The 27,749-nt window shown below is 46.3% G+C and overlaps 1 protein-coding gene across 4 annotated transcripts in view; it reads right to left on the reverse strand.

Moving 5' to 3' along the window:
* ECHDC2 (enoyl-CoA hydratase domain containing 2) overlaps nt 1-17,562 on the reverse strand; it is a 28,281-nt gene extending 10,719 nt beyond the window's left edge. The window contains exons 1-5 of one of the 4 annotated variants that reach the window (XM_012434801.3): nt 17,375-17,562; nt 6,660-6,727; nt 6,503-6,590; nt 2,622-2,708; nt 1,291-1,383 (exon numbers count right to left, since the gene is read on the reverse strand). In XM_012434801.3, coding sequence (XP_012290224.2) covers nt 1,291-1,383; nt 2,622-2,708; nt 6,503-6,590; nt 6,660-6,727; nt 17,375-17,495 — 457 coding nt within the window. In that variant the 5' untranslated portion in view covers nt 17,496-17,562. The remainder of the gene's footprint in view (nt 1-1,290; nt 1,384-2,621; nt 2,709-6,502; nt 6,591-6,659; nt 6,728-17,374) is intronic. The other 3 variants (XM_021673291.2, XM_012434802.3, XM_012434804.3) reach the window with 3 other exon arrangements.
* Between the last annotated feature and the right edge of the window lie 10,187 nt (nt 17,563-27,749).

The raw sequence follows: 27,749 nt of genomic DNA on the forward strand, positions 1-27,749 counted from the left end.
CATGGTCTGGCCACCGCCAGACCTCTCCAGACTCTGCCTTTGGAAGAGCCCTAGCCCAGAAGTCAGGAGCCCAGGCCCTTATTTCACCATGCCCCTTTGGTGGAGTTGTGTATCACCAGCAAGTCTCTCACCCTTCCCATGCCTCAAAGGTGGAAGACAGATGGCTGGCCCTCTTCTGTCTACCGCAGATTGCCACTAAGGATCACATGAGGCATGACCCTTGGAATAAGGAGAATTCCTAGGAGGTGCCTGATATCTATTAATAGATTCTCCGGCTTAGCCCTGGCCTGGCCTAGAGTGTCAGGGACTCCTGCTCCCACTACAGTTGTCCCTCCCAGATTTGTCACAGCCTGAAATTTCCCTGTTGCAGTCCATGTCCCCCTGAGTTCTGCTTCCTTCCTTCGAAAAACTTGCCTTGACTGATGCACCCCCCCAGGTCTGTCTCCTGAATTCTCTCAGCATGGGCCATGTAAACGTGAGCAGAAGGGAGTGGATTTTACACCCACTCCCTCTTAGTCTTCTGAAACCCTGAGAGTTAGTCGCCTGAACATGGGCATGTGAGAAGCATAGTTGGGGCTGGACCAGCCTGGTATTTTGGTACCCAGACACCTGGTCAGTTCCTTTTCTTTGACTGCATAGTGTAGATAGCAGCGACTTTCATGCCTGGAGTTACACATTTTTATATGTCACTTCTGGGGTGGCAGGAGAGAGCAGTGAGAGGAGGAGAGAGGACGTTCAGACTTTGCCTAACTGCATCCAAGAAGGGTGCTCCTCATCACTGTCAGTCACCTGAAAAAGGGATCAGTTATCTCTTTGTCCCCTCCCACTCTTCAAACAAAGCTCAATTGCTCAGAACAAGTAATGCAAATTTGGCTGGTGCTAGTATTCCTGCCCAGGCACCTTTGTGATTAGTTCAGCCACTGACAAACTATCCCTGGGGTTCACCTTTTTCCAAAACATGGTAGATAAATCCAATGTGGACAGAATTGGAAGATTGGACATTGCTGTTTGACCTCCTTGGATCCTAATAGCAATTGCTCTGAGGTTGGTAAAATATTCCCAAAATGAAGGAAGCAGGTTCTGACAGGTGATGGGTACTATCGCGGCTAGTGGCTGCACCAGGAGGGGAAGCAGCTTCTGCCTGAGCACCCTGTGTGCCCGGCCTTGCATTAGTTTTGCTTTTGGTTGGAAGCCAAGAACAGCGGCTGACTGCAGAATGCCCACATTTACCCTGTTTCACTCACCCCCGATGCCCTAGCCCCACCCCCTCCCCCAGCCTTGGCCCAGTACCTGCCACTCGAAGGTCGCAGGCCAGGGCAAGCTCCAGGCCTCCGCCCAAGGCAAACCCATCCATAGCCGCAATGGTGGGTGCAGGGAAGGCTGCTGTGGAGATGAAGAAGGACTCAGCCTGTGAGGCCCTGGTGGAACCAGGACAAAGACTCAAGGCTGGGGAGGGGCAAGCTGGTTGGGACAGAGAGCTCAGTAGACCTGACCCAGGTCTCGGGACCTCACAGGGACCCTCAGCCAGGCTATCTTAATTCTTTTATTTTGAGACAGAGTCTCGCTCTGTCACCCAGGATGGAGTACAGTGGCGTGATCTTGGCTCACTACAACCTTGCCTCCTGGGTTTAAGCGAGTCTTCTGCCTCAGCCTCCTGAATAGTTGGAATTACAGACACCTGCCACCACACCCAGCTAATTTTTAAAAATTTTTTGTTAGTAGAGACAGGGTTTCACCATGTTGACCAGGCTGGTCTTGAACTCCTGACCTCGTGATCCTCCTGCCTTGGCCTCCCAAAGTGCTGGGATTACAGGTGTAAGCCACCGTGCCTAGCCTTTTTTTTTTTTTTTTTTCCAGATGGAGGCTCGCTGTTGTCACCCAGGCTAGAGTGCAATGGCACAATCTTGGCTCAGGGCAACCTCTGCCTCCTGCAGCCAGGGTTATCTTAGAAGCCAATTTTCCATTTAGGGAAAGTTATGGAGTCAGTCAGGGAACAGGAATAGACTGGATGATCCCTGCTGAGGCCTAATCTGCTGGCCTCCCTGGGACCTGCCTGTCTCTATGCCAAGCCCTGTGCTGGGTGCTGAGAAGTGGGAACGCAGAATATATCAGACATAGACCTTGTTCCCATGGGGCTCAGTCTGATGGGGAAGACAAGTGTGTATCAGGCATTAGTGACCCAGGATCATCAGTGCACCAACAAAAGGAAGATGGGAGGACAGATTGGGAAGGCTTCCTGGAGGAGGAGGTACTGGAGGCCTTGAAGGATGAGTAAAAGTTCAAGTAACCAAGAAGGGGTAACCCAGGCAAAGGGAACAGCAATTGTCAAAGCCTGAAAGCATGCTTGGTGAAACTTGACTGCTTTGGAATGGCCAGGCTTGAACTCTGAGGGTAGAGCGAGGCACAAAAGCTGAAGAGCCAGAGCTTCCTCTCTGGGAGAATTGTCCTCTGTCATCCTCCTCCAGTGAATTCCTTGTGCCCATCCCCCTGGGAAAGTCTTCTGTCTTCCGACAGAACTCCAAACACAAAGAAGACTCTCCTTAGAGGCTGGTGGGGGTGGCGGGGCTGTCATCAGCAGGGGCCCCCAAAACCCGTCCTCCATTCCACACCCAGATCCTCACCGATGTCATTCATCAGGCCCCGGAGTCGCTGGACAAACACCCCCACCTCTGCTTCACTCATCTGTTCCCGCTCCTTCAGGTCTGCACCTGCAGATGGCGAGGGGTTGGTACCAGCTCTCAGGAAAATGGCCCTTTATGGAATCCCAGGCAGTTAAAGCATCCAGCAAAGAAGACCTGAGGACAGGCAGCCAGAGAAGAAGGAGAAACACCAGGAACCCGGGCAAGAAAGCCACGGGAAAAGAGGACCATCAAACAAAGAGGGTGCAACACAGCAGAAAGGCGAACTGGACTCCATCAAAATGGAAACCTTCTGTGCATCAGAGGACACTATCATGAGAATACAAAGACAACCCACAGAAATGGCCAGGCATGGTGGCTCACGCCTGTAATCCCAGCACTTTGGGAGGCTAAGGCAGGTGGATCACCTGAGGTCAGGCATTCAAGACCAACACAGTGAAACCCTGTCTCCACTAAAAATACAAAAATCAGCTGGGCATGGTGGCAGACACCTATTACCCCAGCTACTCAAGGGGCAGAGGCAGGAGAATCACTTGAACCCTGGAGGTGGAGGATGCAGTGAGCTGAGCTCGCACCATTGCACTCCAGCCTGAGTAATGAGTGAGACTCTGTCTCAAAAAAATAAAAAAAAGAAAGAAAGAAAAGACAACACACAAAATGGAAGAAAATATGCTCAAATCATACAACTGATAAAGGATTAACATATAGGATATATAAAGAACTCCTCCAACTCAACAACAAAACAACCTGATTCAAAAATGGGCAAAGGGCCAGGTGCAGTGGCTCACACCTGCAATCCCAGCACTTTGGGAAACCAAGGTGGGCACATCACCTGAGGTCATGAGTTTGAGACCAGACTGAACAACATGGTGAAACCATGTCTCTACCAAAAATACAAAAATTAGCCAGATGTGGTGGCAGGCACCTGTAATCCCAGCTACTAGGGAGGCTGAGGCCGAGGTAGGAGAATCACATGAGTCCGGGAGGCGGAGGTTGTAGTGAGCCAAGATCATGCCACTGCACTCCAGCCTGGGTGACAAAGTAAGACTCCGTCTCAAAAAAAAAAAAAAAAAAAAATATATATATATATATATATATATATATATATATAGAGAGAGAGAGAGAGAGAGAGAGAGAGAGAGAGAGAGGGCCAATAAGCACTCGAAAAGTTGCTCAATATCATCATCATTAGAAAAATCCAAATCAAAACCACAATGAGATACTACCTCACATCTATTAGAATGAGTTTTAAAACAAAACAAAAAGTGTTGGCCAAACCCTGGTGCATTGCTGGTGGGAGTGTAAACCCATGCAGCTGCTATGGAAAACAGTTCCAAAAAGTTAAACAGAATTGCCATACGATTCTAGTCCTAAGTACACACCCAAGAGAGTTGGAAGCAAGGACTCAAACAAATACAGTCCCTCCTTATCTGTAGGGAACTGGTCCTAGGACCCCCTTAGATACCAAAATCCATGGATGCTCAAGCCCCTTGTATAAAATTTTGTAGTATTTGCAATATGACCTATGCACATATATCCTCCTGTATACTCTAAGCCAGGGGTGTCCAATCTTTTGGCTTTCCTGGGCCACATTGGAAGAATTGTCTTGGGCTACACATAAAATACACTAACAATAACTGATGATGAGCTTAAAAAAAAAATCACAAAAAAATCTCATAATGTCTTAAGAAAGTTTACAAATTTGTGCTGGGCCACATGTGGCCCAGAGGCTAAGGGTTGGACAAGCTTGCTCTAAAGCATCTCTGATTACTTATAATACCTAATACAATGTAAATGCTATGTAAACTGTTGTACTGTGTTGTTTTTATCTCTATTATTTTTTATTGTTGCATTATCATTATCTTTTGAGACGAAGTCTTGCTCTGTCACCCAGGCTGGAGTGCAGTGGCATAATCCCAGCTCACTGAAACCTCTGCGTTCTGGATTCAAGCAATTCTTCTGCCTCAGCTTCCGGAGTAGCTGAGATTATGGGTGCCTGTCAACATGCTCTGCTAATTTTTGTATTTTTAGTAGAGATGGGTTTCACCATATTGGTCAGGGTGGTCTCGAATTCCTGACCTCAGGTGATCCGCCTGCCTCGGCCTCCCAAAGTGCTGGGATTACAGGCGTGAGCCACCGCACCTGGCCCACAATTTCTAAAATATGTAAGTAATAAGAAAATTAAAAATTAATTAATTGACTAATTTTTACAGGCAGGATCAGCAAGGTCCACGGAGGCTGAGAAGTCAAAGGTCAAGTAAAAGAACGGAAGTGAGCACAGGATACAGTGGCATACAGGTGGGCAAGCACCTTAGCAGGAAGAGTGACTCTGGTGGGGTCTTCAAAGGCCAGATGCAGGGGTGCGCAGGAGTAGGGGGTAAATAGACTCTTTTACAGTCCTAGACTACAGGAAGTCAGAGCTGAGAGAGCCTTTGGAAGTCTTTGATCAGTTCCAGCCCTTTTGTGACAGATGGGGAAACTGAGGCCCAGAGGGGCAGGAACTAACCCAGGATTCTAGAACTAGGTGAGGCAGAAGTGAGCCTCATGCAGCCCCTTCCTTCTCTGTGCTAAGCTGGGAGAGTGATAAGCAAAGCTAATGGTGGGAGGAAGAACAGGTATGACATGACCTTGACAGAGGTCAGAGATGGAGCCAAAGGAAGAGGCTAGGGTAGGGTAAAGACCTCAGCCAGGGAAGCTGGGTCAGGCTGACTGGTCTGCACACTTGTCAGCACAGACCCTAGGCCGGGCACCCTGACTCTGACAGCTCAGACCTAAGGGCTGAGCCCTCTCCCCTTGAAATCTCCTGAGCATCATGCTCCCCATTTCCTATCCCTCACAGCCTCCTCCTGCATCACAGTAGCCCCTGTGGGCCCCTCTCCAACCACCCTCTCAGAGTCTGTTCTCAGCTCAGCTCCACTGGCAGCTGACTTGCCTCTTGTGGGCCTGGTGTGTGTTTTTCCTCCAGTCTCTAAAATGGAAGTTCATGGTGCTTGCCCAGTTGTGAGGACTAAATGACACAGGGATAGTGGAGGGCTTCGGTGACAGGGAATGAGATCCTATTGGTAGGCAAAGGGGCATAGAGTTCCATCTTGGCTACTGACCTTATGAGCATCTCTGGACTCCATTTTCTTTTCTTTTTTTTCCCCTCAGGCTGGAGTGCAATGATGTGATCTCAGCTCATTGCAACCTCTGCCTCCCAGATTCAAGCGATTCTCCTGCTTCAGCCTCCTCAGTAGCTAGGATTAGAGGTGCCTGCCACCATGCCCAGCTAATTTTTTTTTTTTTTTTGAGATGGAGTTTCACTCTGTCACCCAGGCTGGAGTGCAGTGGCACAATCTCAGCTCACTGCAACTTCTGCCACCTGGGTTCAAGCGATTCTCCTGCCTCAGCCTCCCAAGTAGCTGGGATTACAGGTGCCTGCCACTGCGCCTGGCTAATATTTGTATTTTTAGTAGACACAGGGTTTTACCACCTTGGTCAGGCTGGTCTTGAACTCCTGACCTCATGATCTACCCGCCTCAGCCTCCCAAAGAAAGCGCTGGGATTACAGACATGAGTCACTGCACCCATCTTGGACTCCATTTTCTTATATACCCCGTGAAGGGTCAGAACAAAGAATGGTATAGCAGAAATATCTAGGATCTAAGGGTTAGAGAGGCCAAGTTCAAACTGAAGTCTATCCTACCTCTTACTAGCTGTGTGATCTTAGGTAAGGGAATTTTCCTCCCTGAGTCTCTGCATTCACATCTGTAAAATGGGAAGAATGAGTCCCATGCTGGAGCTGATCGAAGGTTTCCCCCAACTCCTGGAGGCTGGTGGGCACCCTGCAGAGCCCCAGGATGGGGGCAGGGGTGAGAACCTACCTGCACAGAATACACCCTTCACTCCACTTCTGAAGAGCAGGACACGCACTTGCTGGTCCTCCCGCAGCTGGGCCACAGCTTCCAGCAGCTACAGAGGACACCCTGTTAGATACCTCCCAGCCCATCCCAGCCCACCCTAGAGCCCACCCTTTCTCACCTCACTGACGAAGACATTTCCCAAGGCATTGCGGGCACGAGGTCTGTTCATTAGAATCTCAGTGATCCCTGCAAGGAGACAGGGCAGCCATGGGCCAGAAGCTGGCTCTGCCTAATCCTGGGCTGGGGACTGGAGGCAGGAGGCCTGGGCTTTGGGCAGCCTCTGCCCTAGATGACCAGAGTAACTTGGCGCAAGTCACATACTCAGGCAGGCCTCAGTTTTCCCAACCATAAAATAGAGAGAATAACCCTTGCTCTTTCTGCCTCAGAGATAAAGTGGAAGGGCGTGTAAACTGTGGAACAAAACGGTGAGAGGAACAAGAATGATCACCACGGTAGCGCTTGCCTGCTTCTGCCATTGTTAGACAGACAGACAGACACACACCCGCACCCATGCACCTTCTTTAATTTCACAACTCCCTCCATATTAATCTTATCTTTTTTCTCTTTGTTTGGGGGAGTGGTTTTTTTTTTTTTTTTTTTTTTGAGACAGGGTCTGATTCTGTCACTCAGGCTGTATGTAATACAGTGGTGTGAACATGGCTCACTGCAGCCTTAACTTCCTGGGCTCAAGCGATTCTCCTGTCTCAGCTCTGGAAATAGCTGGGACTACAGGCATGCCCCACTACACCTGGCCAATTTTTCTGTTTTTTGCATTTTTAGTAGAGACAGGTTTCACCATCTTGCCCAGCCTGGTCTCAAACTCCTGAGCTCAAGTGATCAGCCCACCTTGGCCTCCCAAAGTGCTGGGATTACAGGTGTGAGCCACTGCACGGCTTTAATCATTTCTTCACAGTCAGACTTCTTCCTCTAGAGTTTGAGGAGTTATGATAAGGCAAATACCCTTGTAACTACCACCCAAATCAAGAAATAGAACCGTGCCAGTCACCTCAGAAACCCGACCATGTGCCCTGACTGAATCTAGCTCCTTCCTTCCCCCTGAACAAGTAACTCTTTTGACTTACAGTAATCACCTCCGTGTATTTTTTTTTTTTTTTTTTTAAAGATGGGGTTTCACCATCATGGCCAGGCTGGTCTTGAACTCCTGACCTCAGGTGATCCACCCACCTTGGCCTCCCAAAGTGCTAGGATTACAGGCGTGAGCCACCGCGCCCGGCCCCCTGTATTTCTTTATAATTTTTTTTTTGAGACTGTTGCCCAGGCTGGAGTGCAATGACACAATCTCGACTCGGCATGATTTTAACTCACCTTGATCTCAACTCACCGAAACCTCTGCTTCCCAGGTTCAAGCGATTCTCCTGCTTCAGCCTCCCAAGTAGCTGGGATTACAGGCATGAGCCACCACGCCCACCATTTCTTTATAATTTTATCACCCAGGTGTGGATCCCTAGGTATCATAGGTTAGACTTGCTCATTTCTAAAATTGCCATGTATCTTTTAAAGCCTGTTACAATACAATGCTCCCCGCAACCCTGTCTTTCCCTCAAAGGTTATCTGTGGAGGAGGCTGGGGCATTTGTCCTGTAGGGTTTCTCAAAGCCTGGGTTTTGCTAATTGTACAATCACAAGGGGAAATCAATACGATCCTCTGTCATAAGAAGTTAGCATCTTACACAGAGGCTTGGGGTTCTGTCCTGTTTGGCAAGACAGTAACACTTGCCCTACCTGTGTAATGTTCTTTCATAATGTTGCTGAACTGTCAAGCTTCTTAGCAGTTTTCTATACTCATTTAGTCACTTTCTTACCTTCCATTCATTCAAACCTTCTCCAATCTAGGTTCCAGCCCCATCACTCAGCAGATATTATTCTCATTAAAATGACCAATATAGCCGCATCACTAACCAAGGGACATGTTTCTCTTAATTCAACCTGGCAGCAGCAGAAACCTCTGCTGACATTAACGTACTCCTTCTTGATCATTTTCTGCTTTGGCTTCTTAAAAGAATATTTATTTAGGCTGGGCACGGCTCATGCTTGTAGTTCCAGCATCTGGGAGGGCAAGGCGGGCAGATCAAGAGATCAGGAGTTTGAGACCAGCCTGGCCAATGGTAAAACCTTGTCTCTACTAAAAAATACAAAAATTAGCTGGGCATGTGGTGGTGCGTGCCTGTAATCTCAGATACTGGGGAGGCTGAGGCAGGAGAATGGCTTGAACCCAGGAGGCGGAGGTTGCAGTGAGCCAAGATCGTGCTACTGCACTCCAGCCTGGGTGACAGAACGAGACTCCGTCTTAAAAAAAAAAAAAAAAAAAAAGCCAAGGCCCAGTGGCTCATGCCTGTAATCCCAGCACCTGGGGAGGCCAAGGTGGGCAGACCACCTGAGGTCAGGAGTTAGAGACCAGCCTGACCAACATAGAGAAACCCCATCTCTACTAAAAATACAAAATTAGCAGGGCGTGGTGGTGCATGCCTGTAATCCCAGCTACTCAGGAGGCTGAGGCACGAGAATTGCTTGAACCTGGGAAGCAGAGGTTGCGGTGAGCCGAGATCGTGTCATTGTACTCCAACATGGGCAACAAGAGCAAAACTCTTGTCTCAAAAAAAAAAAATTATTTATTTATAAATAAATGATTTTCTTAGAGCAATTTTAGGGTCACAGAAAAACGGAGTGCGAAATACAGTTCAATGCAGTTCACAGATACTCCCTGCCCCTACAGAGGCACAGCCCCTTCTGCAATCCCCATCCTCCAACAGAGGCACATTTGTTGCAACTGATGAACCTACACTGACACATTGTCACCACCTGGGGGCCCTAGTGTGCACTGGGGTTCACCCTTGGTAGTGTACACTCTGTAGGTTTAGACAGCTGCATAATGACACATATCTGCCTTGACTTTGGCAGGCCCCCATTTTCCTTTCAGGTGATGCCTGGCTCCTACCTTTCAGGTGATGCCTCTCCACTCCTTCAATAGGTTCTCTTCTGCCCAATTACTTTAATTGTCTAAGTTCCTTAAGGCCAATGAGATTCTCTTCATTCACTCATTTGTATATTTATGTTTTGCTGTGTGCTGGCCTCTACTAGACACCATGATTCCAGAGACCAGCACAGACCCAGGGCCTGTCCTCATGGAACCTACAGCCTAGCAGAGAAGACAGACATTAAATAATTCCTATTTGTGATGAGAGCTTGGAGAAAAAGGACAAACAAGTAAGGGGTATCCAGTGGGCAGAGGGGAGCCCTAGTATAGAAGGTCAGCAATGAGTTCCCAGAGGAGGAAGTGGCCTGTAAGCTGAGAGATGACAGAAGAGTAGGAATTGGCCAGGCCAAAAATGTAAGCGTGTGTGCATGTAAGTGTGCATGCATGGGTGCCTATGTGGGTGTGTGCATGACATGCATGTGTGTGTGAGTGTGCCTGTGTGCACATGCATATTGGCAAGGTGCAGGGAAGAGGGCAGTCCAGGAGAGAAGCTGGTTGCAGGCAGAGGGAGCAGCAAAGAGGGCCCAGGTGTGGGACTGCAGGGTGCCTTCCAAAACTGAAGGAGTTCAGGCGGAGGGAGAGCAGGATAAGCTGAGGCAAGAGAGGCAGGAGGGACCTCCCTTCCATAGCTCCCATGTATATGCCTCCTGCACACCCAGGGCTCCCATGTGTGCCCAGTAGCCCAGAGCTTTCCTCTGCACCCCAGGCCTGAATAGCCAAATGCCTACTTGATATCTCAATGGATATGTCCCACTCCCTTGGTGAGCCAATGACCTTGCTATCAACCCAGAAGTTGATCCTGTCACCTCACTCTTCCCTCACCTACAAAATGCACTCAGCCACTGAGGGCTGCTAATCCAACCTTTTAAAGAGATCTCAGGCCTCTCAGTTCCACTAACCTGGCACGGGCCAGGCTCTTTCCTGCATCCCTCGGATCACCCACCTCGAGTCCTCAGTCTCCCTCCCTCCCAGCACACACACATTCATTCCCACACTTGGGTCATAGTCATCTTTCTAACCCTAATCCGACCATGTCCCTCCCCTTTCCACTTCTTTTCCTCAAAATAAAGTTCAACTCCTTAATACCGACCACAAGGTCCCCACAATCTGGCTCTTGCACCCACTCTGGCCTCAACTCACCCCCACCATCCAGTCGGGCTGTGGGGAAGAGAGATGATGGGCTCTGGGAAGGGGCTTAAGCCCCTATCATCCCCTGTAGGCTGTTTCTCCTCCTACGAAATATCAGGATGGACATTTCAGGTCTTGCCAGGGCTGCAATACAGGAGGTGGCCAGAGGAGTGTTTCCCAATCCTTTGGCTTTCAAAGACCCTTTATTATTATCTTCCAGGGTCCTCGGCTTTGTCTGTGAACGAGCAGTGTTTATGAAGTTGGCATTCTCAGTGCAGTCTGATCAGAGACACAGAAGGGCCAATGAAAGCTTCAGGGCACTCAAGGGACAAGGTTTTCAGCCAGGTATTACAGAACTATGTCTAGGGGCAGAGAACTGTAACATTCAGGCAAAATGGACTTCCTTAGCCTTCCCAGAAACCTGCAAAGGGCTCCTAGAGCCCAGCAGCTCTGGAGGCTCCAGAGACGGGTGCAGATGGCCATAAGGTCGCTTCCAGCTCTATTGCTCTCAGAGAGAAAATGGGGCGACTCTGGAGAAGGGAGACTGCAGTGGATACAGAGATGCCAGATCAGAGAAGTCAAGGGCCCTGAGCCCCACAAACTTCAGAACTGTCTAGATCCAAGGTCCACAGAATGGCCCTCGTGTTTTGTTTACATCCTGAATAATCCCCTCTCCTTGCATGTAGGTAGGACCTGTGAATTGCTTCTAAGCAACAGTATACAGCAAAGGTTATAAAATGTCACTCTCAAGATTAGGTTAAGTTATATGGCAAAGGTGATGTAACTTCTGTAATTTGGTTATAGTACATAAAAGGCTCTGTTTTATTAGAGAATCTCATGGGCCTGAGGAGAGGGTCAAGTGGCAAAGGACTGCGGGCAACCTCTAGGAGCTGAGAGTGGCCCTCGGCCAACAATCAGCAAGAAAATGGGACTTCAGTCCGACAACCACTGGAGGTGAATTCCGGTGTCAGCAACCTGATGACCTTGGAAGCAGGTCTCATCAAGCCTGGGATGAGACCACAGTCCCGGGCAACTCCCAGACTGCAGCCTGGCAAGACCTGAAGCAGAGAACTCTGCTAAGTTGTGTCTAATCTTCTGACATACGGAAACTACAAAATGATAAATGTGTGTGACTTTGAGCAACGAAGTTTGTGGTCATTTGTTAGGTAGTAGTAGAAAGCTGATACAGCCGTGGTGTCCTGGGATTGGCAGAAACTCCTCTCTCTGCTTTCCTGTTCTTTCCTTCCATTCTCTCTGGCTGACTCTCTCTCATCTTTCATCTTCATCTCCTATCTCCACCTACATCTCTCTCTCAGAATACTGACCGCCAAATCTTACAGCCCTTGGCTTAAGCCACAACTCAGCCACACGCCAGCCACATGCCAGCCACACGCCAGCCCCATGGCCTTGAGCAAGCCACTTTACCCTTCTAGCCTTCAATTTCCTGATCTGTAAAAAGAAATAATAAAAAGATTGTTGTTAGGATTAAAAGAGACAATGCACATAAGCGTCTAGCCAGAGTTTGTGTAAAACGTCGATACTAGGGCCAGTCTTGGACCTAATACAATGTCTGAACTTTAAGCTGGGAGCCCCCTCGGAGCCAGGTAGGGTGTCTTTGGCTGCCATCATTCAGTTGTGCAACATTCACTTTGCACTACCACATGCCAGGTCCTGGAGAAGTCAAGAGGAATCAGCCAAGGTCCCGTTGTTCTTCGTCTAGCCCCGATGCTGGGAACATTGCCTTTCTGGTCCCAGCAGCGGGGATGGGGCTGTGCTGCACCCTTCCCACTCTTACCAAACCTACTATACCACTGAGCAGCTGACCTAGGGTCACTTCTGTCCAGATGGCTTGTGTCGCAGGCTAGGTGGTATGGGTAGGAGTCAACAGAAATTACTGGAAGGGCCGTGTGCGGTGGCTCACACCTGTAATCTCAGCACTTTGGTAGGCCGAGGCGGGCGGATCATGAGGTCAAGAGATGGAGACCATCCTGGCCAACATGGTGAAACCCCGTCTCTACTAAAAATACAAAAAAATTAGCTGGGCGTGGTGGCACGAGCCTGTAGTCCCAGCAACTCGGGAGGTTGAGGCAGGAGAATTGCTTGAACCTGGGAGGCGGAGGTTGCAGTGAGCCGAGATCGCGCCACTGCACTCCAGCCTGGGCAACAGAGTGTGACTATCTAAAAGAAAAAAAAGAAAAGAAACCACTGGAGGGTAGTGTGGAGAACAACTGGTTTTTAACAACCTTTCACTACCCAGAAGGGGAAACTGACACCCACACACAAAGAGAATTTGCTCAAATAACAGCTGGACCTGGCTGGCAATCCTCACTCTCAAGAGCTAACAGCCCAGGAGGGAGACAAGTTCAGACACACTAAACACAAAGGGACAGTGTCAGGGAGGGAACAGCAGAGCAGAGGAGTTCCAGAAAGATTTCGATAGGCAGAAAGGGAGGGAGAGGAGCCAAGTCGGGGCACAGCTAGAGCAAAACACGAGGGAACACACCTTCCAATGAGCCCATGGGTAGAGGAGGTAAGATGGAAAGGCCAGGTTGTGGTGGAGAACCTTGAATGCCCAGCTAAGGAGCTGAAGGAGAACCATTAATTATAGTCAGGCGCCGCATGATGATGTTTTAATTGATCAACTATGGACCACATATAAGACATGTAAGTCCCATCAGATTATCATGGAGCTGAAAAATTCCTATTGCCTAGTGACACTGTAGCTGTCATAACATCATAGAGCAATGCGTCACTCAAATGCTGGTGGTGAGGCTGGTGTAAACTAGCCTGTGTTACCAGTTGTACAAAACCAGATTGTACCAGTTGCACAATTGTACCAGTTGTACAGTTAGGTCCAGAACATAATTCTTGATAATAATAAATGACTATATTTTGGGTTTATATATTTGCTATATTATTTTTACCATTATTTTAGAATGTACTCCTACTTTTAATTTTTATTTTATTTTATTTTTTTTTTGAGACGGAGTTTCGCTCTTGTTACCCAGGCTGGAGTGCAATGGCGCAATCTCGGCTCACTGCAACCTCCGCCTCCTGGGTTCAGGCAATTCTGCCTCGGCCTCCTGAGTAGCTGGGATTACAGGCACGCGCCACCATGCCCAGCTAATTTTTTGTATTTTTAGTAGAGACGGGGTTTCACCATGTTGACCAGGATGGTCTCGATCTCTTGACCTCGTGATCCACCCGCCTCGGCCTCCCAAAGTGCTGGGATTACAGGCGTGAGCCACCGCGCCCGGCCCTACTTTTTATTTTTAATTTTTTTGTGACAGGGTCTTACTCTGTTGCCCAGGCTGGAGTGCAGTGAAATGATCGTGGCTCACTCACGGGTTAAAGACCTTTGGGCTCACTTGCAAATATGAGGAATCCTCGATATTGGACAGGCTTGACCTCCCCGGCTCAAGCCATCCTCCCACCTCAGCATCCTGAGTAGCTGGGACTACAGGTATGCACCACCATGCCTGACTAATTTTTGTATTTTTTGTAGAGACAGGGTTTCACCATGGTTCCCAGGCTGGTCTCAAACTCCTGGGCTCAAGCAATCTGCATTCCTTGGCCTCCCAAAGTGCTGGGATTACAAGAGTGAGTCAGGGGAGCCACTGCACCTCCTACTTAAAAAAAAAAAAGGTTCAGTGTAACACAGCCTCAGGCACGTCCTTCAGTAGGTGTTGCTGATTGTTATTGCAGGGGATGACAGCTCCATTGCACATTATTGCCCTGAAGACCTTCCAGTGGAATAAGATGTGAAGGTGGAAGGCAGTGATAGGCCTAGGCTCATGTGTGTGCTTGTGTCTTAGTTTTTAACAAAGAGTTTAAGAATTAAAATTTTAAAAAGCTTATAAAATAAGGATCTAAAGAAAGAAAATATTTTTTGTACAGCTGTACAATGTGTTTGTGTTTTAAGCTAAGTGGGTTAATACAAAAGAGTCAAAATGTTGAAAAAATTTAAAAAGTTTATAAAGTAAAAACAGTAAGCTAAGGTTAATTTATTATTGAAGAAAGAAACACTTTTAAAGCTAACAGTGTAGCCTAGGTGTACAGTGTTATAAAGTCTACAGTAGTGTACAGTAATGTCCTAGGCCAGGGGTCCCAAACCCCCCGGTTGTGAACCCATCCCAGTCTGTGGCCTGCTAGGAACTGGGCCACACAACGGGAGGTGAGCAGCTTCATCTGTATGGACAGCAGCTCCCTATGGCTTGAATTGCTGCCTGAGTTCCACCTGCTATCAGATCAGTGGTGGCATTAAAGTCTCATAGGAGTGCGAACGCTATTGTGAACTGTGCATGTGAGGGATCTAGGTTGCTGCAAGCTCCTTATGAGAATATAATGCCTGATGATCTGAGGTGAAAGTTTCATCCCCAAAGCATCCACCCCCTACCACCCCCGCAAGTCCATGCAAAAACTCTTCCATGAAACCAGTTCCTGGTGCCAAACCAGTACTGCTGTCCTAGGGCTTCTACAAGCTCCATTTATGGTAACTGCCCAATACAGGTATACTGCTTAAAAAATCTTTTAGACCGTATTTTTACTGTGTTTTTCTGATACACAAATACTTACCATTGTGTTATAGCTGCCTATAGTATTCAGCCCAGTACCATGCTGACCAGGTTTGTATTCTAGGAGCAACAGGCTATACCCCACGTAGCCTGTGTGCAGAAGGATATCCCATCTAGGATTGTGTAGGTACACACTGTGATGCTCCCACAATAATCACAATCGCCTAATGATGCATTTCTCAGAATGTAGCCCTGTTGTAAAGCAACACGACTGTATGAGAAATAAAGCTGCTGAAGAGCAGTGAAGAGCAGTTAACCAGCCAACCCCAAGCTCAAGGGGAGCAGGTAAAGTGTAATAGTGCTCTGGTGCCATCAGCCCCAGTGGACGGCAGAACCCGCAGCTTCCAACATGGACATCAAATGACCCCAACTCATTCCCTGTGAGGCCTCTGTGTGTGATCTCGTCCCCATGGCTCCTCCACACTGTCACCTTGGTTTCTGTCTCTCCTTCTCTCACTGACTTTCCCTGCCCTTGTGCCCTCTGGCAGGGGCACAGGCTTAATCTGCTGATCGTTGTCATTCTTTTTTGGATAAAATGATTCCCTATATTTGCAAGTGAGCCCAAAAGGTCTTTAACCCATGATAATGTTGTATTTACAGATGTACAAGTCTGTGTTTTGAGTCACTGAATTACAAGAAGTCACTGAATTACAAGTAATTCCTAGAATTACTAGAAGTGATTAATGACTAGAATTACCAGTGATTACCTAATGGTTGAGAACACAGGCCTTGAAATCAGACCTGGTTCAAATAACTTAAGCTTCTGTGCCTCAGTTTTTTACTCTGTAAAGTGAGGAGAATAATCTTGACTATCTTAAGGTAAGAGCTGTTGTCAGTTGGGTAGTGAACTAAGCATGGGGTAAAAGGTCCAACAGGCCGGGCGCGGTGGCTCAAGCCTGTAATCCCAGCACTTTGGGAGGCCGAGGCGGGTGGATCACGAGGTCAAGAGATCGGGACCATCCTGGTCAACATGGTGAAACCCCGTCTCTACTAATACAAAAAATTAGCTGGGCACGGTGGCGCGTGCCTGTAATCCCAGCTACTCAGGAGGCTGAGGCAGGAGAATTGCCTGAACCCAGGGGGCGGAGGTTGCGGTGAGCCGAGATCGCGCCATTGCACTCCAGCCTGGGTATCAAGAGCGAAACTCCGCCTCAAAAAAAAAAAAAAAAAAAAAAAAAAGGTCCAACAATCCCACCTGGTCAAGGTAATTCTCAATAATTGCTGTGAGACACCAGGTGGCCTGTCCGTGTCCACTGAGGGTGGTAAATGCACACTTGGGAATAGTGGGCAGCAACAGGGAGCAAGGAACTGGATTTTATGGCAAAGCTCCTCTTCAAACTTAGTGTCAAGCGATAAAAACGATGCAATACAATGAAATGTACAGTACAATGTCATCTGTGTATCAAACGCAGGGGACAGGGGAGGAGATGGGGGAGGAGACTCAAGGCAGGAGAAGCGCTTAGCCCTGACGGTTAGGAGCAGAGGACTGAGGAGCGTTATCAGCACCATCGAATGCTCCCGAAGTCCAAACGACAACAAAAACACAACACGCGATTGGAGGAACGCCAGTGACTCGCGAACTTCCCCCTCCATACTACCCTTGATCTTGGCCAAAAGGCGGAGAAGCAGCGAACTTTCCCCTGGAGCCAGAAGGACGCAAAAGTTCTCGAGCAGTCCAGGGCGGGGGCAAGGCTGGAGAGGCACCCTATTCGCTCCGACCGCTGCGCTGGACTCCCAGCTGTCGCCGCACGTCCCGAGGGATTGGTTCTGCTGCCTCCCCCCGCCCAACGGGGCAACGACCCAAGGCGGGGGAGGGAACGCGCACTTGAATGTTCCCAGCTGTGGTGGGGGAGGCGCAGGGCTCAGTCCTACCCTTGCAGACCCCTCTTCCCTTCCACGCAGTCGGAGAACCCCAAAGGGCCTTTGAGGAGATTGAGGTTGCCAGAGGCCCCCAGCCACTAAGGCGGCCGTCCACCTCTCGGTCCTGGGGCAGCTTGGGGCGCCTAGAACTGGGAGGGAGGGACTGGGGATCAAATCTTCCAACGCCCTGAGCGGCCTGCCTGCCCGCCCCGCGTTGCCTCCGGCCCCGGCCTCGTCGCAGCCGCGTCCCGGGCGCCCCCCGGGCCAGCGCATTTACCTTGGTCAGGACCCGCCAGGGCGCGCACTTGGATCTCGGGGGCCCCGGCCGCCCCGTCAGAAGCGCAGCCGCGGGCCCAAAGGGACCTCCAGGGGCGCGGGAGGCACAGGACGCGCAGCATCGGGGCGCAGGATGGGAGGGAAGGTGTTTCTCGGGCCCCGCACAGTCTTGGCTCCCGCTGAAAGCTCGCAGTTCCGGCGGCGGGCTAAGCCTTCGCCAAGTGCTCCACCTACAGGCCCTAGGGGCTGCTGCCACCGTCCGCGTCTCCTGGGCACAGGGAGACTTGAGCAGGGGTGGGGAGCCCAGCTCCTCAGTGTGATTTGGGGTAACCCTGTCAACCTCCCAGCGTCAGTGTTTTAATCTTGTAAAATTGGGATAATAATAGTGACTACCTCGTGGTGATGTGATTAAAGGGGTGTGTGAACCTTGCTTGCACATATGCTCAATTTCATTTTTTTTTTGAGACGGAGTTTCGCTCTTGTTACCCAGGCTAGAGTGCAATGGCGCGATCTCGGCTCACCGCAACCTCCGCCTCCTGGGTTCAAGCAATTCTCCTGCCTCAGCCTCCTGAGTAGCTGGGATTACAGGCACGCGCCACCGTGCCCAGCTAATTTTTGTATTTTTAGTAGAGACGGGGTTTCACCGTGTTGACCAGGATGGTCTCGATCTCTTGACCTCGTGATCCACCCGCCTCGGCCTCCCAATTCATTTTTTAAATGAAATGACATTTCATGAGTCCCTTGAGCGTTGTGTATATTCACGAACTTCACTGCCTCATCTCCCATTTGTGCCTCACATTTTTTTTTTTTTTTTTTTTTTTTTTTTTTTTTGAGACGAAGTCTTGCTGTGTCCCCTTGCTGGAGTGCAGTGGCTCCATCTTGGCTCACTGCAACCTCCACCTTCAAGTTCAAGCGATTCTTCTGTCTCAGCCTCTCGAGTAGCTGGGATTACAGGCACGTGCCACCACGCCCAGCTATTTTTTTTCTATTTTTAGTAGAGGTGGGGTTTCACCATGTTGGCCAGGCTGGTCTCAAACTCCTGACCCCAAATGATCTGCCCACCTCGGCCTCCCAAAGTGCTGGGCTTACAGGGGTGAGCCACCGCGCCTGGCCTGTGCCTCAGATTTAATGGGAGTAAATTTAACTTGAGTCTCAATTTAGTGCTCAATAAGTTGGCTCACAAAAATATTTGTGAATATCAGTCTCTGGCTTCTAACCCCACTCTCCGCCTAAACTGCCTTTGCAGAGGTCAGCAGCAGCCTTGTTTAGTTCATTAAGGGTAGATCAATAAATAGTATTCAGTACACATTCTGTATCCCCCAACCTCCTACCTGGGAGACATATCAAAGATCCCAAAGTCACTTATAATCCTGGCCTGTCAATTAAAAAACATCAAATGGTTAAAGCATTAAAGTTCATTTTATTCAATCTTATTGAAGATTATAAACCAGGAGGAGTCTTCTAGAGAGTTTCTATCAGACTGCTCCAAAGCCATGTTTCAGCCCACAGCCTACATACAGGTTGTAAAGGTTTTTCACGTACTCAGAAGTTGCATCCTCCAGCCTGGGTAACAATTGCGAAACTCTGTCTCAAAAAAAAAAAAAAAAAAAAAAAAAAGAAGAAGAAGTTGCATCAAATGTGCTCAGAAGTTACTTTAGAGAAAACTCTTTTCAAAGTTTTGGACTGAGAGTACAGCTGGTAATAGAGTACAGAGGAATAATCATTAATCTTGTCAAATGTTATTTTATGTACAGGAAAAGGCAAGGGTTAGGATCATTGAATTTATTTTTTCTTGCTTTTTTGTTTTTTTGTTTTGTTTTGTTTTGTTTTGTTTTAAGAGACAGAGTCTCACTCTGTTACCCAGGCTAGTGGGTAGATGGGATAGCACAGTGGCACTATCATGGTTTACTGCAGTCTTGACCCCCTGGGCTCAAGCAATCCTCCTACCTCAGTTTCCCAAAGTGCTGGGATTATAGTTGTGAGCCACTGCACTCAGCCCTATTATTTAATTTAGTATAACCTTATGATTTCAAATTACATAAGTTTATGTATAGACATTTGTGGCTGTTCTTTTTACTTTTACTTAATTTTAAAAATTTACCTAGATTATTTATGGCAACTGGGATATTAGACAAAACTAGTCATCACTTTAAGTTATTTTCTGGTTGACCACTTTTATAGCCTGTGACTATCAGGTATTTACCTAAGTAAGAATCTTAATTAAATACGTGGGTATTTTGGCAATAACTCAGAAGATTCAGCTGTTTTCATTAAACTAATAATATTAAATTATACTTGATTATCAAAAAGTCACACAAACAAAAATCATTATATTTTGGGCTGGAGTTATAGTTTTATAAACTTTGTGCCAAACTCTGACACCTTAAAATATCTAGCAAAGGCAAATATAAAACTGTTAAACCAGTAAATCCAGGCAAAAATGTATGCTGACAATTCTGAAGACATTTCAGAATTGAATTTTATCAAAAATTTTAAACCCAGCTTATTTATTAAAGATTTACTTAAGTAACATGAGCATGGAAAATATTTGGATTTACTAATTTAGGAACACTCATTTATTTGTAAGTCAATTTGGTGGTACCAAGTAGACAAAACAGATACTGATATGTACATATATGTGAACACATCTAGACACATACACACATACAAATAAAGAGCATATAGCTTTCACTTTAGAATTTTAGTCATGAGATGGTGATACAAACTCACTGATTTATAAAGGGTAGTTGGATCCAGATTTTTTTTTTTTTAATAAAATTAGGACTTGCTTTTATGGCTAAACTTTATTTGCTCCAATAGGTCATCTAATGAGGGATCAAATTTTTGAAAGCTATAAGATCTTTATTTATATGTATCTAGATGTGTTTTCATATATGAACATATCAGCATCTGTTGTATCTACTTGCTACCACCAAATTGACTTAAAAATAAATGAGTGTTTGTGAATTAGTAAGCCCACATATTTTCACTGCAGTTTGCTTTTAAAGACCTATTTTGCTCCTTTTTTTCCCTTCAGTTTCAAATGAGTTTATGGTTAAATTTTGAGTGTTTACATTTTAACTAGAACCAGCTGAATTGTATAAGAAAAACAAAATCTCCATGTAGCCTTGAATTAGTAATATCATAAACAGTAAGTTTTAACTCAACATCAGTAGAAAAGTCTACAGATTCAAAGTAGTCACGGAAAAATGTGGTGAGAGAGAGAACTTAGAAGACTCTATATTTTAACTCTGTAGTTGCAGATTGATCATTTGAGCTCTGAATTTTCCTTGATGTAAGTTGCCCATCCGTTTAAAAATGTGCACAAGAATGGGCCATAATATGCAGCCAGCTGAAGTTCCAGAAAATATCTTGGCATGTCTTTGAACTTTCCCAGGCTAACTTAATCTAAAGCCTTAAATAAGTGTAGGAATTTCTCCATAGTTTTTAATTGTTTGTTTTAACATGAAAGCCACCAGAGTATCAGAAGGTGGCTGGTCAGAGACCATTCCCCTAGAACATGGCCTGTTGATTAAAAAACATCAAATGGTTAAAGCATTAAAGTTCATTTTATTCAATCTTATTGAAGATTATAAACCAGAAGGAGTCTTGCAGAGAGTTTCTTTCAGACTGCTTCAAAGCCATATTTCAGCCCACAGTCTACATACAGGTTGTGGAGGTTTTTCATGTACTCAGAAGTTATATCAAATGTACTCAGAAGTTACAGTAGAGAAAACTAGATCTAATGCACTGACCCATTGCACTGACCTGATGAAGGCATCCCTTCCAGTGCCCTTAAATGTGAACATCCTCAAAATCAGAAACATGAGCATACCCCACAAAGCATGAGCATACCTTGCAAAAATGTGAGTGTACCTCACAAAGTGTGAGCATTTCCTGCAGGGCCCATAGGGCCAGGCTCTCTGAAGAAAACAAAGTCTCCAAGACTTTCACCTAAAAATCTGAGGTCTTGGATCAGAGAGGGCTTACCTGATTTCTTCTCAGTGTAGGTGGATGACAGTTGAACTCAAGGGGCTTTTGCAGGTGCTGATGCATTTGTCAAGATAATGCTTGGAAGAAGCTTGGGGCCACTTTGTATCCCATCTTCCCTGCCAAGAAATGTTAACAAAAGACCATGAGATCTGTGGAGTAAAAAGAAAAAGCTTCATTTTCTTTCTTTCTTTTTTTAGGTCCCACTTGTCAATTTTTGTTTTTGTTGCATTTGCTTTTGGGGACTTAGTTGTAAATTCATTGCCAAAGCCAACATCCAGAATGCTATTTCCTAGGTTTGCTTATTGAAACTGGACCTCTTCCTTTCACCATATGAAAAAATTAACTGAAGATGGGTTAAAGACTTAAATGTAAGAATATTTGGGTAGTTTCTGTAAGGTATATTGCCGAGTTAAAATGAGGAAACTGAGGCCAGTGTGAGAAAATGAGAATCCAATTTATTCAGCTCCCGGGCGAGGTTCCGTGATCTGGGAAGGGGCCAGAGAAGTTGCACTGGGCTTCTCAGGGTGTGGGGTTTTATAGGGAGTGGAGGTAATTGATTGGTCTTTAGGGAAACAAAGAGCAGACAGTTTCATTGGTGAGGAGGATTGATTGATTATTAGGGAAACAAAGAGCAGAGAGTTGCATTGGTGAGGGGAAGTCAAGGTGCTGATGGGGCGAGCTGCCATTGGTTGCCAGGCGGGACTACTGGTGGGCTGACCGGCTGGGGAGGTCAATGTTAAGCTGCTGTTGGACAAATCTTTGGTGGGCTTTTTAAATTTTGAAGGGGTCGAGTGAGGAATGCAGGAGTGGGTGTGTGGAGCCTGCATAGCGAGAACAGATAGGAGTGGGTGTGGGGAGTCAGCATAGAGAGGCCAGCATGGGTAGAGATAAGTGTGTCAGCATGGAGAGGCCGGCATGGGGAGAGATAAGTGTGTCCATTTAACTCCCGGTGAGGCAGCTGGCCTTACAGTTTCTAAGTCTAAAAACCAGGAGTATCTGTTGAGTGCTCCTTTCAGGCTAGTGGGAAGAGTTTTCAGGTCACATTATAGGAACCCTGTAGGAACCCTCCCATTATAGGAACTCCTTTAGCTCCCATTATAGTAACCCTCTTAGCTCAGAGATGCAAACAGGATGTTTGTTTGGGGCTACCCTATCTGAGAATAACAAGTGCATGAATGCCCTTCTTTCACTCACCATGGCCACTGGATTCCTATTATCTTATTTGGTGTCACTATCAGCCACAGAAAGTCCATCTCATCTGGAGAGGTTGGTGTCTTATTTACATTTTCATTCACTAACTACTATGTGCCAATTAAAAGTAATAATAAAAGCAAAAAAATCTAAAAAAAATGATCCAACTATATAATGTCTACAAGAGGCTCACTTTAGATTCAAAGACATAAATAGGTTGAAAGTGAAAGGACGGAAAAAGATATTCCATGCAATAGTAACCAAAAAAGAGCAGGAATGGCTATAGTAATGTCAGGCAAATACACTTTAAATTTTAAAAGTTTACAAGAGACAATGAAGAACAGTATATATGAATAAAATATTAAATACAGCAAAAAGGTATTACTATTACAAACATTTATACACCAATGACAGATCATCAAAATATAGGAAGCAAAAACGGAGAGAATTGAATGGAGAAACAATTCTACAATAATTGTTGGAGACTTTAATATTTCACTCTCAAAAATGGATAGAACAGGCCAGGTGTGGTGGCTCATGCCTGTAATCCCAGCACTTTGGGAAGCTGAGGCAGTCGGATCATTTGAGGTCAAGAGTTCGAGACCAGCCTGGCCAACATGGTGAAAACCCGTCTTTACGGAAAATGCAAAAATTAGCTGGGCATGGTGGTGGGCACCAGCAATCCCAGCTACTTGGGAGTCTGAGGCAGGAGAATCGCTTGAACCTGGGAGGTGGAGGTTGCAGTGAGTTGAGATTGCGCCACTGCATTCCAGCCTGGGTGACAGAGTGAGACTCAGTCTCAAAAAAGAAAGAAAGAAAGAAGAAAGACGTAAAATTGCTTCTTCCTCTCTTCCTCCCTCCCTCCCTCTCTTCCTCCCTCTCAAAAAAAAGAAAGATGTAAAATCAACCACCAAATTTTGCAACTTAAGGAACTAGAAAAACAAACTAAACCCAAAGCTTTAGAAGGAAATAACAAAGATTAGAGCAAAGATCAATGAAATAGAGAGTAGAAAAACAACAGAAAATTAATAACATCAAAAGTTTATTCTTTGAAAAGATTAACAAAATCAAGAAAACTTTAGCTAGATGAACTAAGAAAAAAAGAGTGAAGACTTAAGTCACTAAAATCAGAAATAGAAGTGGGGGATTGCTACAAGTTCTATAGAAATGACAAGGATTATAAGAGAGTAGTAGGAATAATTGTATGCCAAAAAATAGGAAAATCCAGATGAAAGGAACAATTCCTAGAATGACAAAATTCACCAATACTAAATCACAAAGAAATAGAAAATCTGAATAAACCTATAAGTAGTACACAGATTATTAAATCAGTAGTAAAAAAATTTCCTAATAGGCCAGGTGCCATTGCACTCTAGCCTAGCAGCAGAGCGAGACCCCATCTCAAAAAATAAACAAAACAAAAAGAAAAACAAAAAAACCCCCATCAGATCACATGAGAGCTCATTCACTCTCACAAGGACAGTATGGGGGAAACTGCCTCCATTATTCTATTATGTTCACCTGGTCCTGCCCTTGAGCTGTGGGGATCATTAGAATTCAAGGTGAGATTTTGGGTGAGGACACAGCTGAACCATATCACGAAGTCTTCATATACATAGGGTGTAACCAATAGGAAACCTCTAAAGGGACTTAAACCCTAGAAGATTTTGCAACCAGGGCTCTTGAGCTGCTTGCTGCGGCCTGCTCCCACTCTGTGGAGTATACTTTCACTTCAGTAAATATATGATTTCATCTTCCATTGCTTTGTTTGTGCATTTTCCCCAATTATCTGTTCAACATGCCAAGAACCTGGACAGCTCATAGTCAAGACCCTTCACTGTTAACAGTAGTAGTTATTTTGATTATCACCAAAATCTTCCAGCTTGCTGAAGTCATTACTATGCCCATTACATTTTTTTGTTTTGTTTTGTTTTGAGAAAGTGTCTTACTCTGTTGCCCAGGCTGGAGTGCAGTGGTGCAATCTCAGCTCACTGCAACCTCTACCTCCCTGATTCAAGCGATTCTCCCACCTCAGCCTTCCAAGCAGCTGAGACTGCGGGCATGTGCCACCAATGCCTAGCTAACTTTTCTATTTTTTGGTAGAGACGGGGTTTCACCATGTTGGTCAAGCTGGTCTCAAACTCCTGACCTCAGTTGATCTGCCCACCTTGGCCTCCCAAAGTGCTGGAATTACAGGCATGAGCCACCACATCCAGCCTATGTCCATTAAAATTTAAACAAAACTGAGCTCTAATCCCCTTCCTGTATCTAATGGGAAACTCTGAGTTCCTCCCTGTGTCTTTCAATATTATTATTATTATTATTTTGAGATAGCGTCTCACTCTGTCACCCAGGCTGGAGTGCAGTGTGGCACGATCATGGTTCACCACAGCCTCAACCTCCTAGGATTAGGTGATCTTCCCACCTCAGCCCTGAATAGCTGGAACTACCGGTGTGCACACGTGGCTGGCTAATAATTAGGGTTTGTATCTATTCTGGTCACTTCCAACTCTATGTCCCTGTGTCTAGTGAATTAATTCAGATTATGGATCACCTGGCCATCCCTCCATGTACCTTTCTGTAACCTATTGGACACAACTTTAATTCCTTCATTCCCTAAAGGATCAAGGACATGAGGCTGCATGTTATAGATTTTACAGAAAAGTTGGGGAGGAATTAGGGGACTTCACCTCTCATACTTTTGTCAATCTTAAATAATGAGACTCAGAAAATATTAAGTATTGAGTTTATTGGAGCACAACGTTTGATAATAACCATCCAAGGGGCCAGGCGCGGTGGCTCACACCTATAATCCCAGCACTTTGGGAGGCCAAGGTGGGTGGATCACGAGGTCAAGAGATCGAGACCATCCTGGTCAACAAGGTGAAACCCCGTCTCTACTAAAAAATACAAAAATTAGCTGGGCATGGTGGCACACACCTGTAGTCCTAGCTACTCAGGAGGCTGAGGCAGGAGAATCGCTTGAACCCAGGAGGCAGAGGTTGCGGTGAGCCGAGATAGCGCCATTGCACTCCAGCCTGGGTAACAAGAGCGAAACTCCGTCTCAAAAACAACAACAACAACAACAACAAAACCCATCCAGGAAATACAGACTGCAAAAGAATGGGGCCAATGCTCCAAAATGGGGGAGTTAAGGTTTTACTCATGTAGGTGGAAGCAGAGAGGTTTAGCAGGGTTACAGTATTTTCCATACAAGGCCAGTATATACATTACAGTGATTTCATTGGTTATAGCTTGCTACATTCCAAGGAAGAGTGCTTTAATGTTCTGTGAGGAGGATCTGAGGGGGTCTTATCTCTGATGCCACAAGGTTTTTCCTAATGATTTATAGGAAAAAGCAGAAGTTGCAGCTGCGTGCTGCATCACTCAGGCCACATAGCCACATCTCTCTCAAGACTTGAAATAATTTAGAGTCCAACAGCTTTAGGTTTGATTTAATTTCATACTTTAAAGAGGTTAATGCAACCAGGTGCTGTAGCTCACGTCTATAATCCCAGCACTTTGTGAGACCAAGGTGGGAGGATGGCTTGAGCCTAGGAGTTTGAGATCAGCCTGGGCAATATCGTGAAACCTTATCTCTACAAAAAATATTTAAAAATTAGCCCAGCATGGTGGTACACACCTGTAGTCCCAGCTACTTGGGATGCTGAGATGGGATCACTTGAACCTGGGAGGTCAGGGCTGCAGTCAGCAGAGATCCTGCCACTGCACTCTAGCCTGGGCAACAGAGTCAGATCCTGTCTAAAAAAAATAAATAATATAAAATGAACAGGTTAATGCTAACCCATACAGGCTAAAATGTGTCCCTCCCTGTCACCAAATTTACATATTGAAGTCTTAACCCCCCAGTACATCAGAATGTGACTATATTTGGAGGTGAGGTCTTTATAAAGAAGCAATTAAATTAAAATGAGATAAGGGTGGGTCCTAATCCAGTACAACTGGTGTCCTTAAAAGAAGAAACCATTGGCCAGGTGTGGTGGCTCACGCCTGTAATCTCAGCATTTTGGGAGGCTGAGGTGTTCAGATCACCTGAGGTCAGGAGTTGTTGACCAGCCTGGCCAACATGGGGAAACCCTGTCTCTACAAAAAATAAAAATTTTAACTGGGTGTGGTGGTGGGTGCCTGTAATCCCAGCTACTCAGGAGGCTGAAGCAGGATAATTGCTTGAACTTGGGAGGTGGAGGTTTGCAGTGAGCTAAGATCGCACCGTTGCACTCTAGCCTGGGCAACAAGAGCAAAACTCCATCTTAAAAAGAAGAAGAAGAAGAAGAAAAAGAAGTGGAAGACGAAGAAGATGAAGAAGAAGAAGGAGGAGGAGGAGGAAGAGAAGAACAAGAAAACATTTGAGCATGGATAGGTACAGCGGGAGCATCACATGAAGACACAGACAGAAGACAGTCATCTATAAGCCTAGAGAGGCCTCAGATGAAACCAACACTTGCTGACACCATGATTTTGGACTCATAGCCTCCAGAATTAGGAGAAAATGGATTTCTGTTAAGTCCCCCAGTTTATTGCATTTTGTTATGACAGCTTTAGAAAACTAATAAACTACCTGAAGGAAGTTCTTCTCCTAAGAGGAAGTCTGGTGCCCAGTTTTTAAAATAACAAAGTAAGTGAGGCACAGTAGCATGTACCGGTAGTCCCAGCTACTTGGGAGGCTGAGGTGAGGTGGGAGGATTACTTGAGCCCAGGAGTTCAGGCCCATTCTGGGCAACATAGCGAGACCTCAACTCTAAAATAAAAGGCCAGATGTGGTGGCTCAGGACTGTCATTCCAGCACTTTGGAAGGCTAGTTGAGAGGATCGCTTGAGCCCAGCAGTTTGAGACCAGCCTGAACAACACAGTAAGACTTCATCTGTACTAAAAAAAAAAAAAAAAAAATTGGCCAGGTGTGGTGGCTTACTCCTGTAATCCCAGCACTTTGGGAGGCCGAGAAGAGCAGATCACTTGCGGTCAGGAGTTCAAGACCAGTCTGGCCAACAGGCTGAAACCCCACCTCTACTAAAAATACAAAAAAGGCTGCGCGTGGTAGCAGGTGCCTGTAATCCAAGCTACTCGAGAGGCTGAGGCAGGGAGAATTGCTTGAACCCCAGGAGGCGGAGGTTGCAGTGAGCAGAGGCCACTACACTGCAGCCTGGTGACAGAGTGAGACTCCATCTCGAAAA

Source organism: Aotus nancymaae, unplaced genomic scaffold (genome assembly GCF_030222135.1).
Source record: "Aotus nancymaae isolate 86718 unplaced genomic scaffold, 86718_ANA_hifiasm-v0.15.2.pri h1tg000007l, whole genome shotgun sequence".
NCBI lineage: Eukaryota > Metazoa > Chordata > Mammalia > Primates > Aotidae > Aotus > Aotus nancymaae.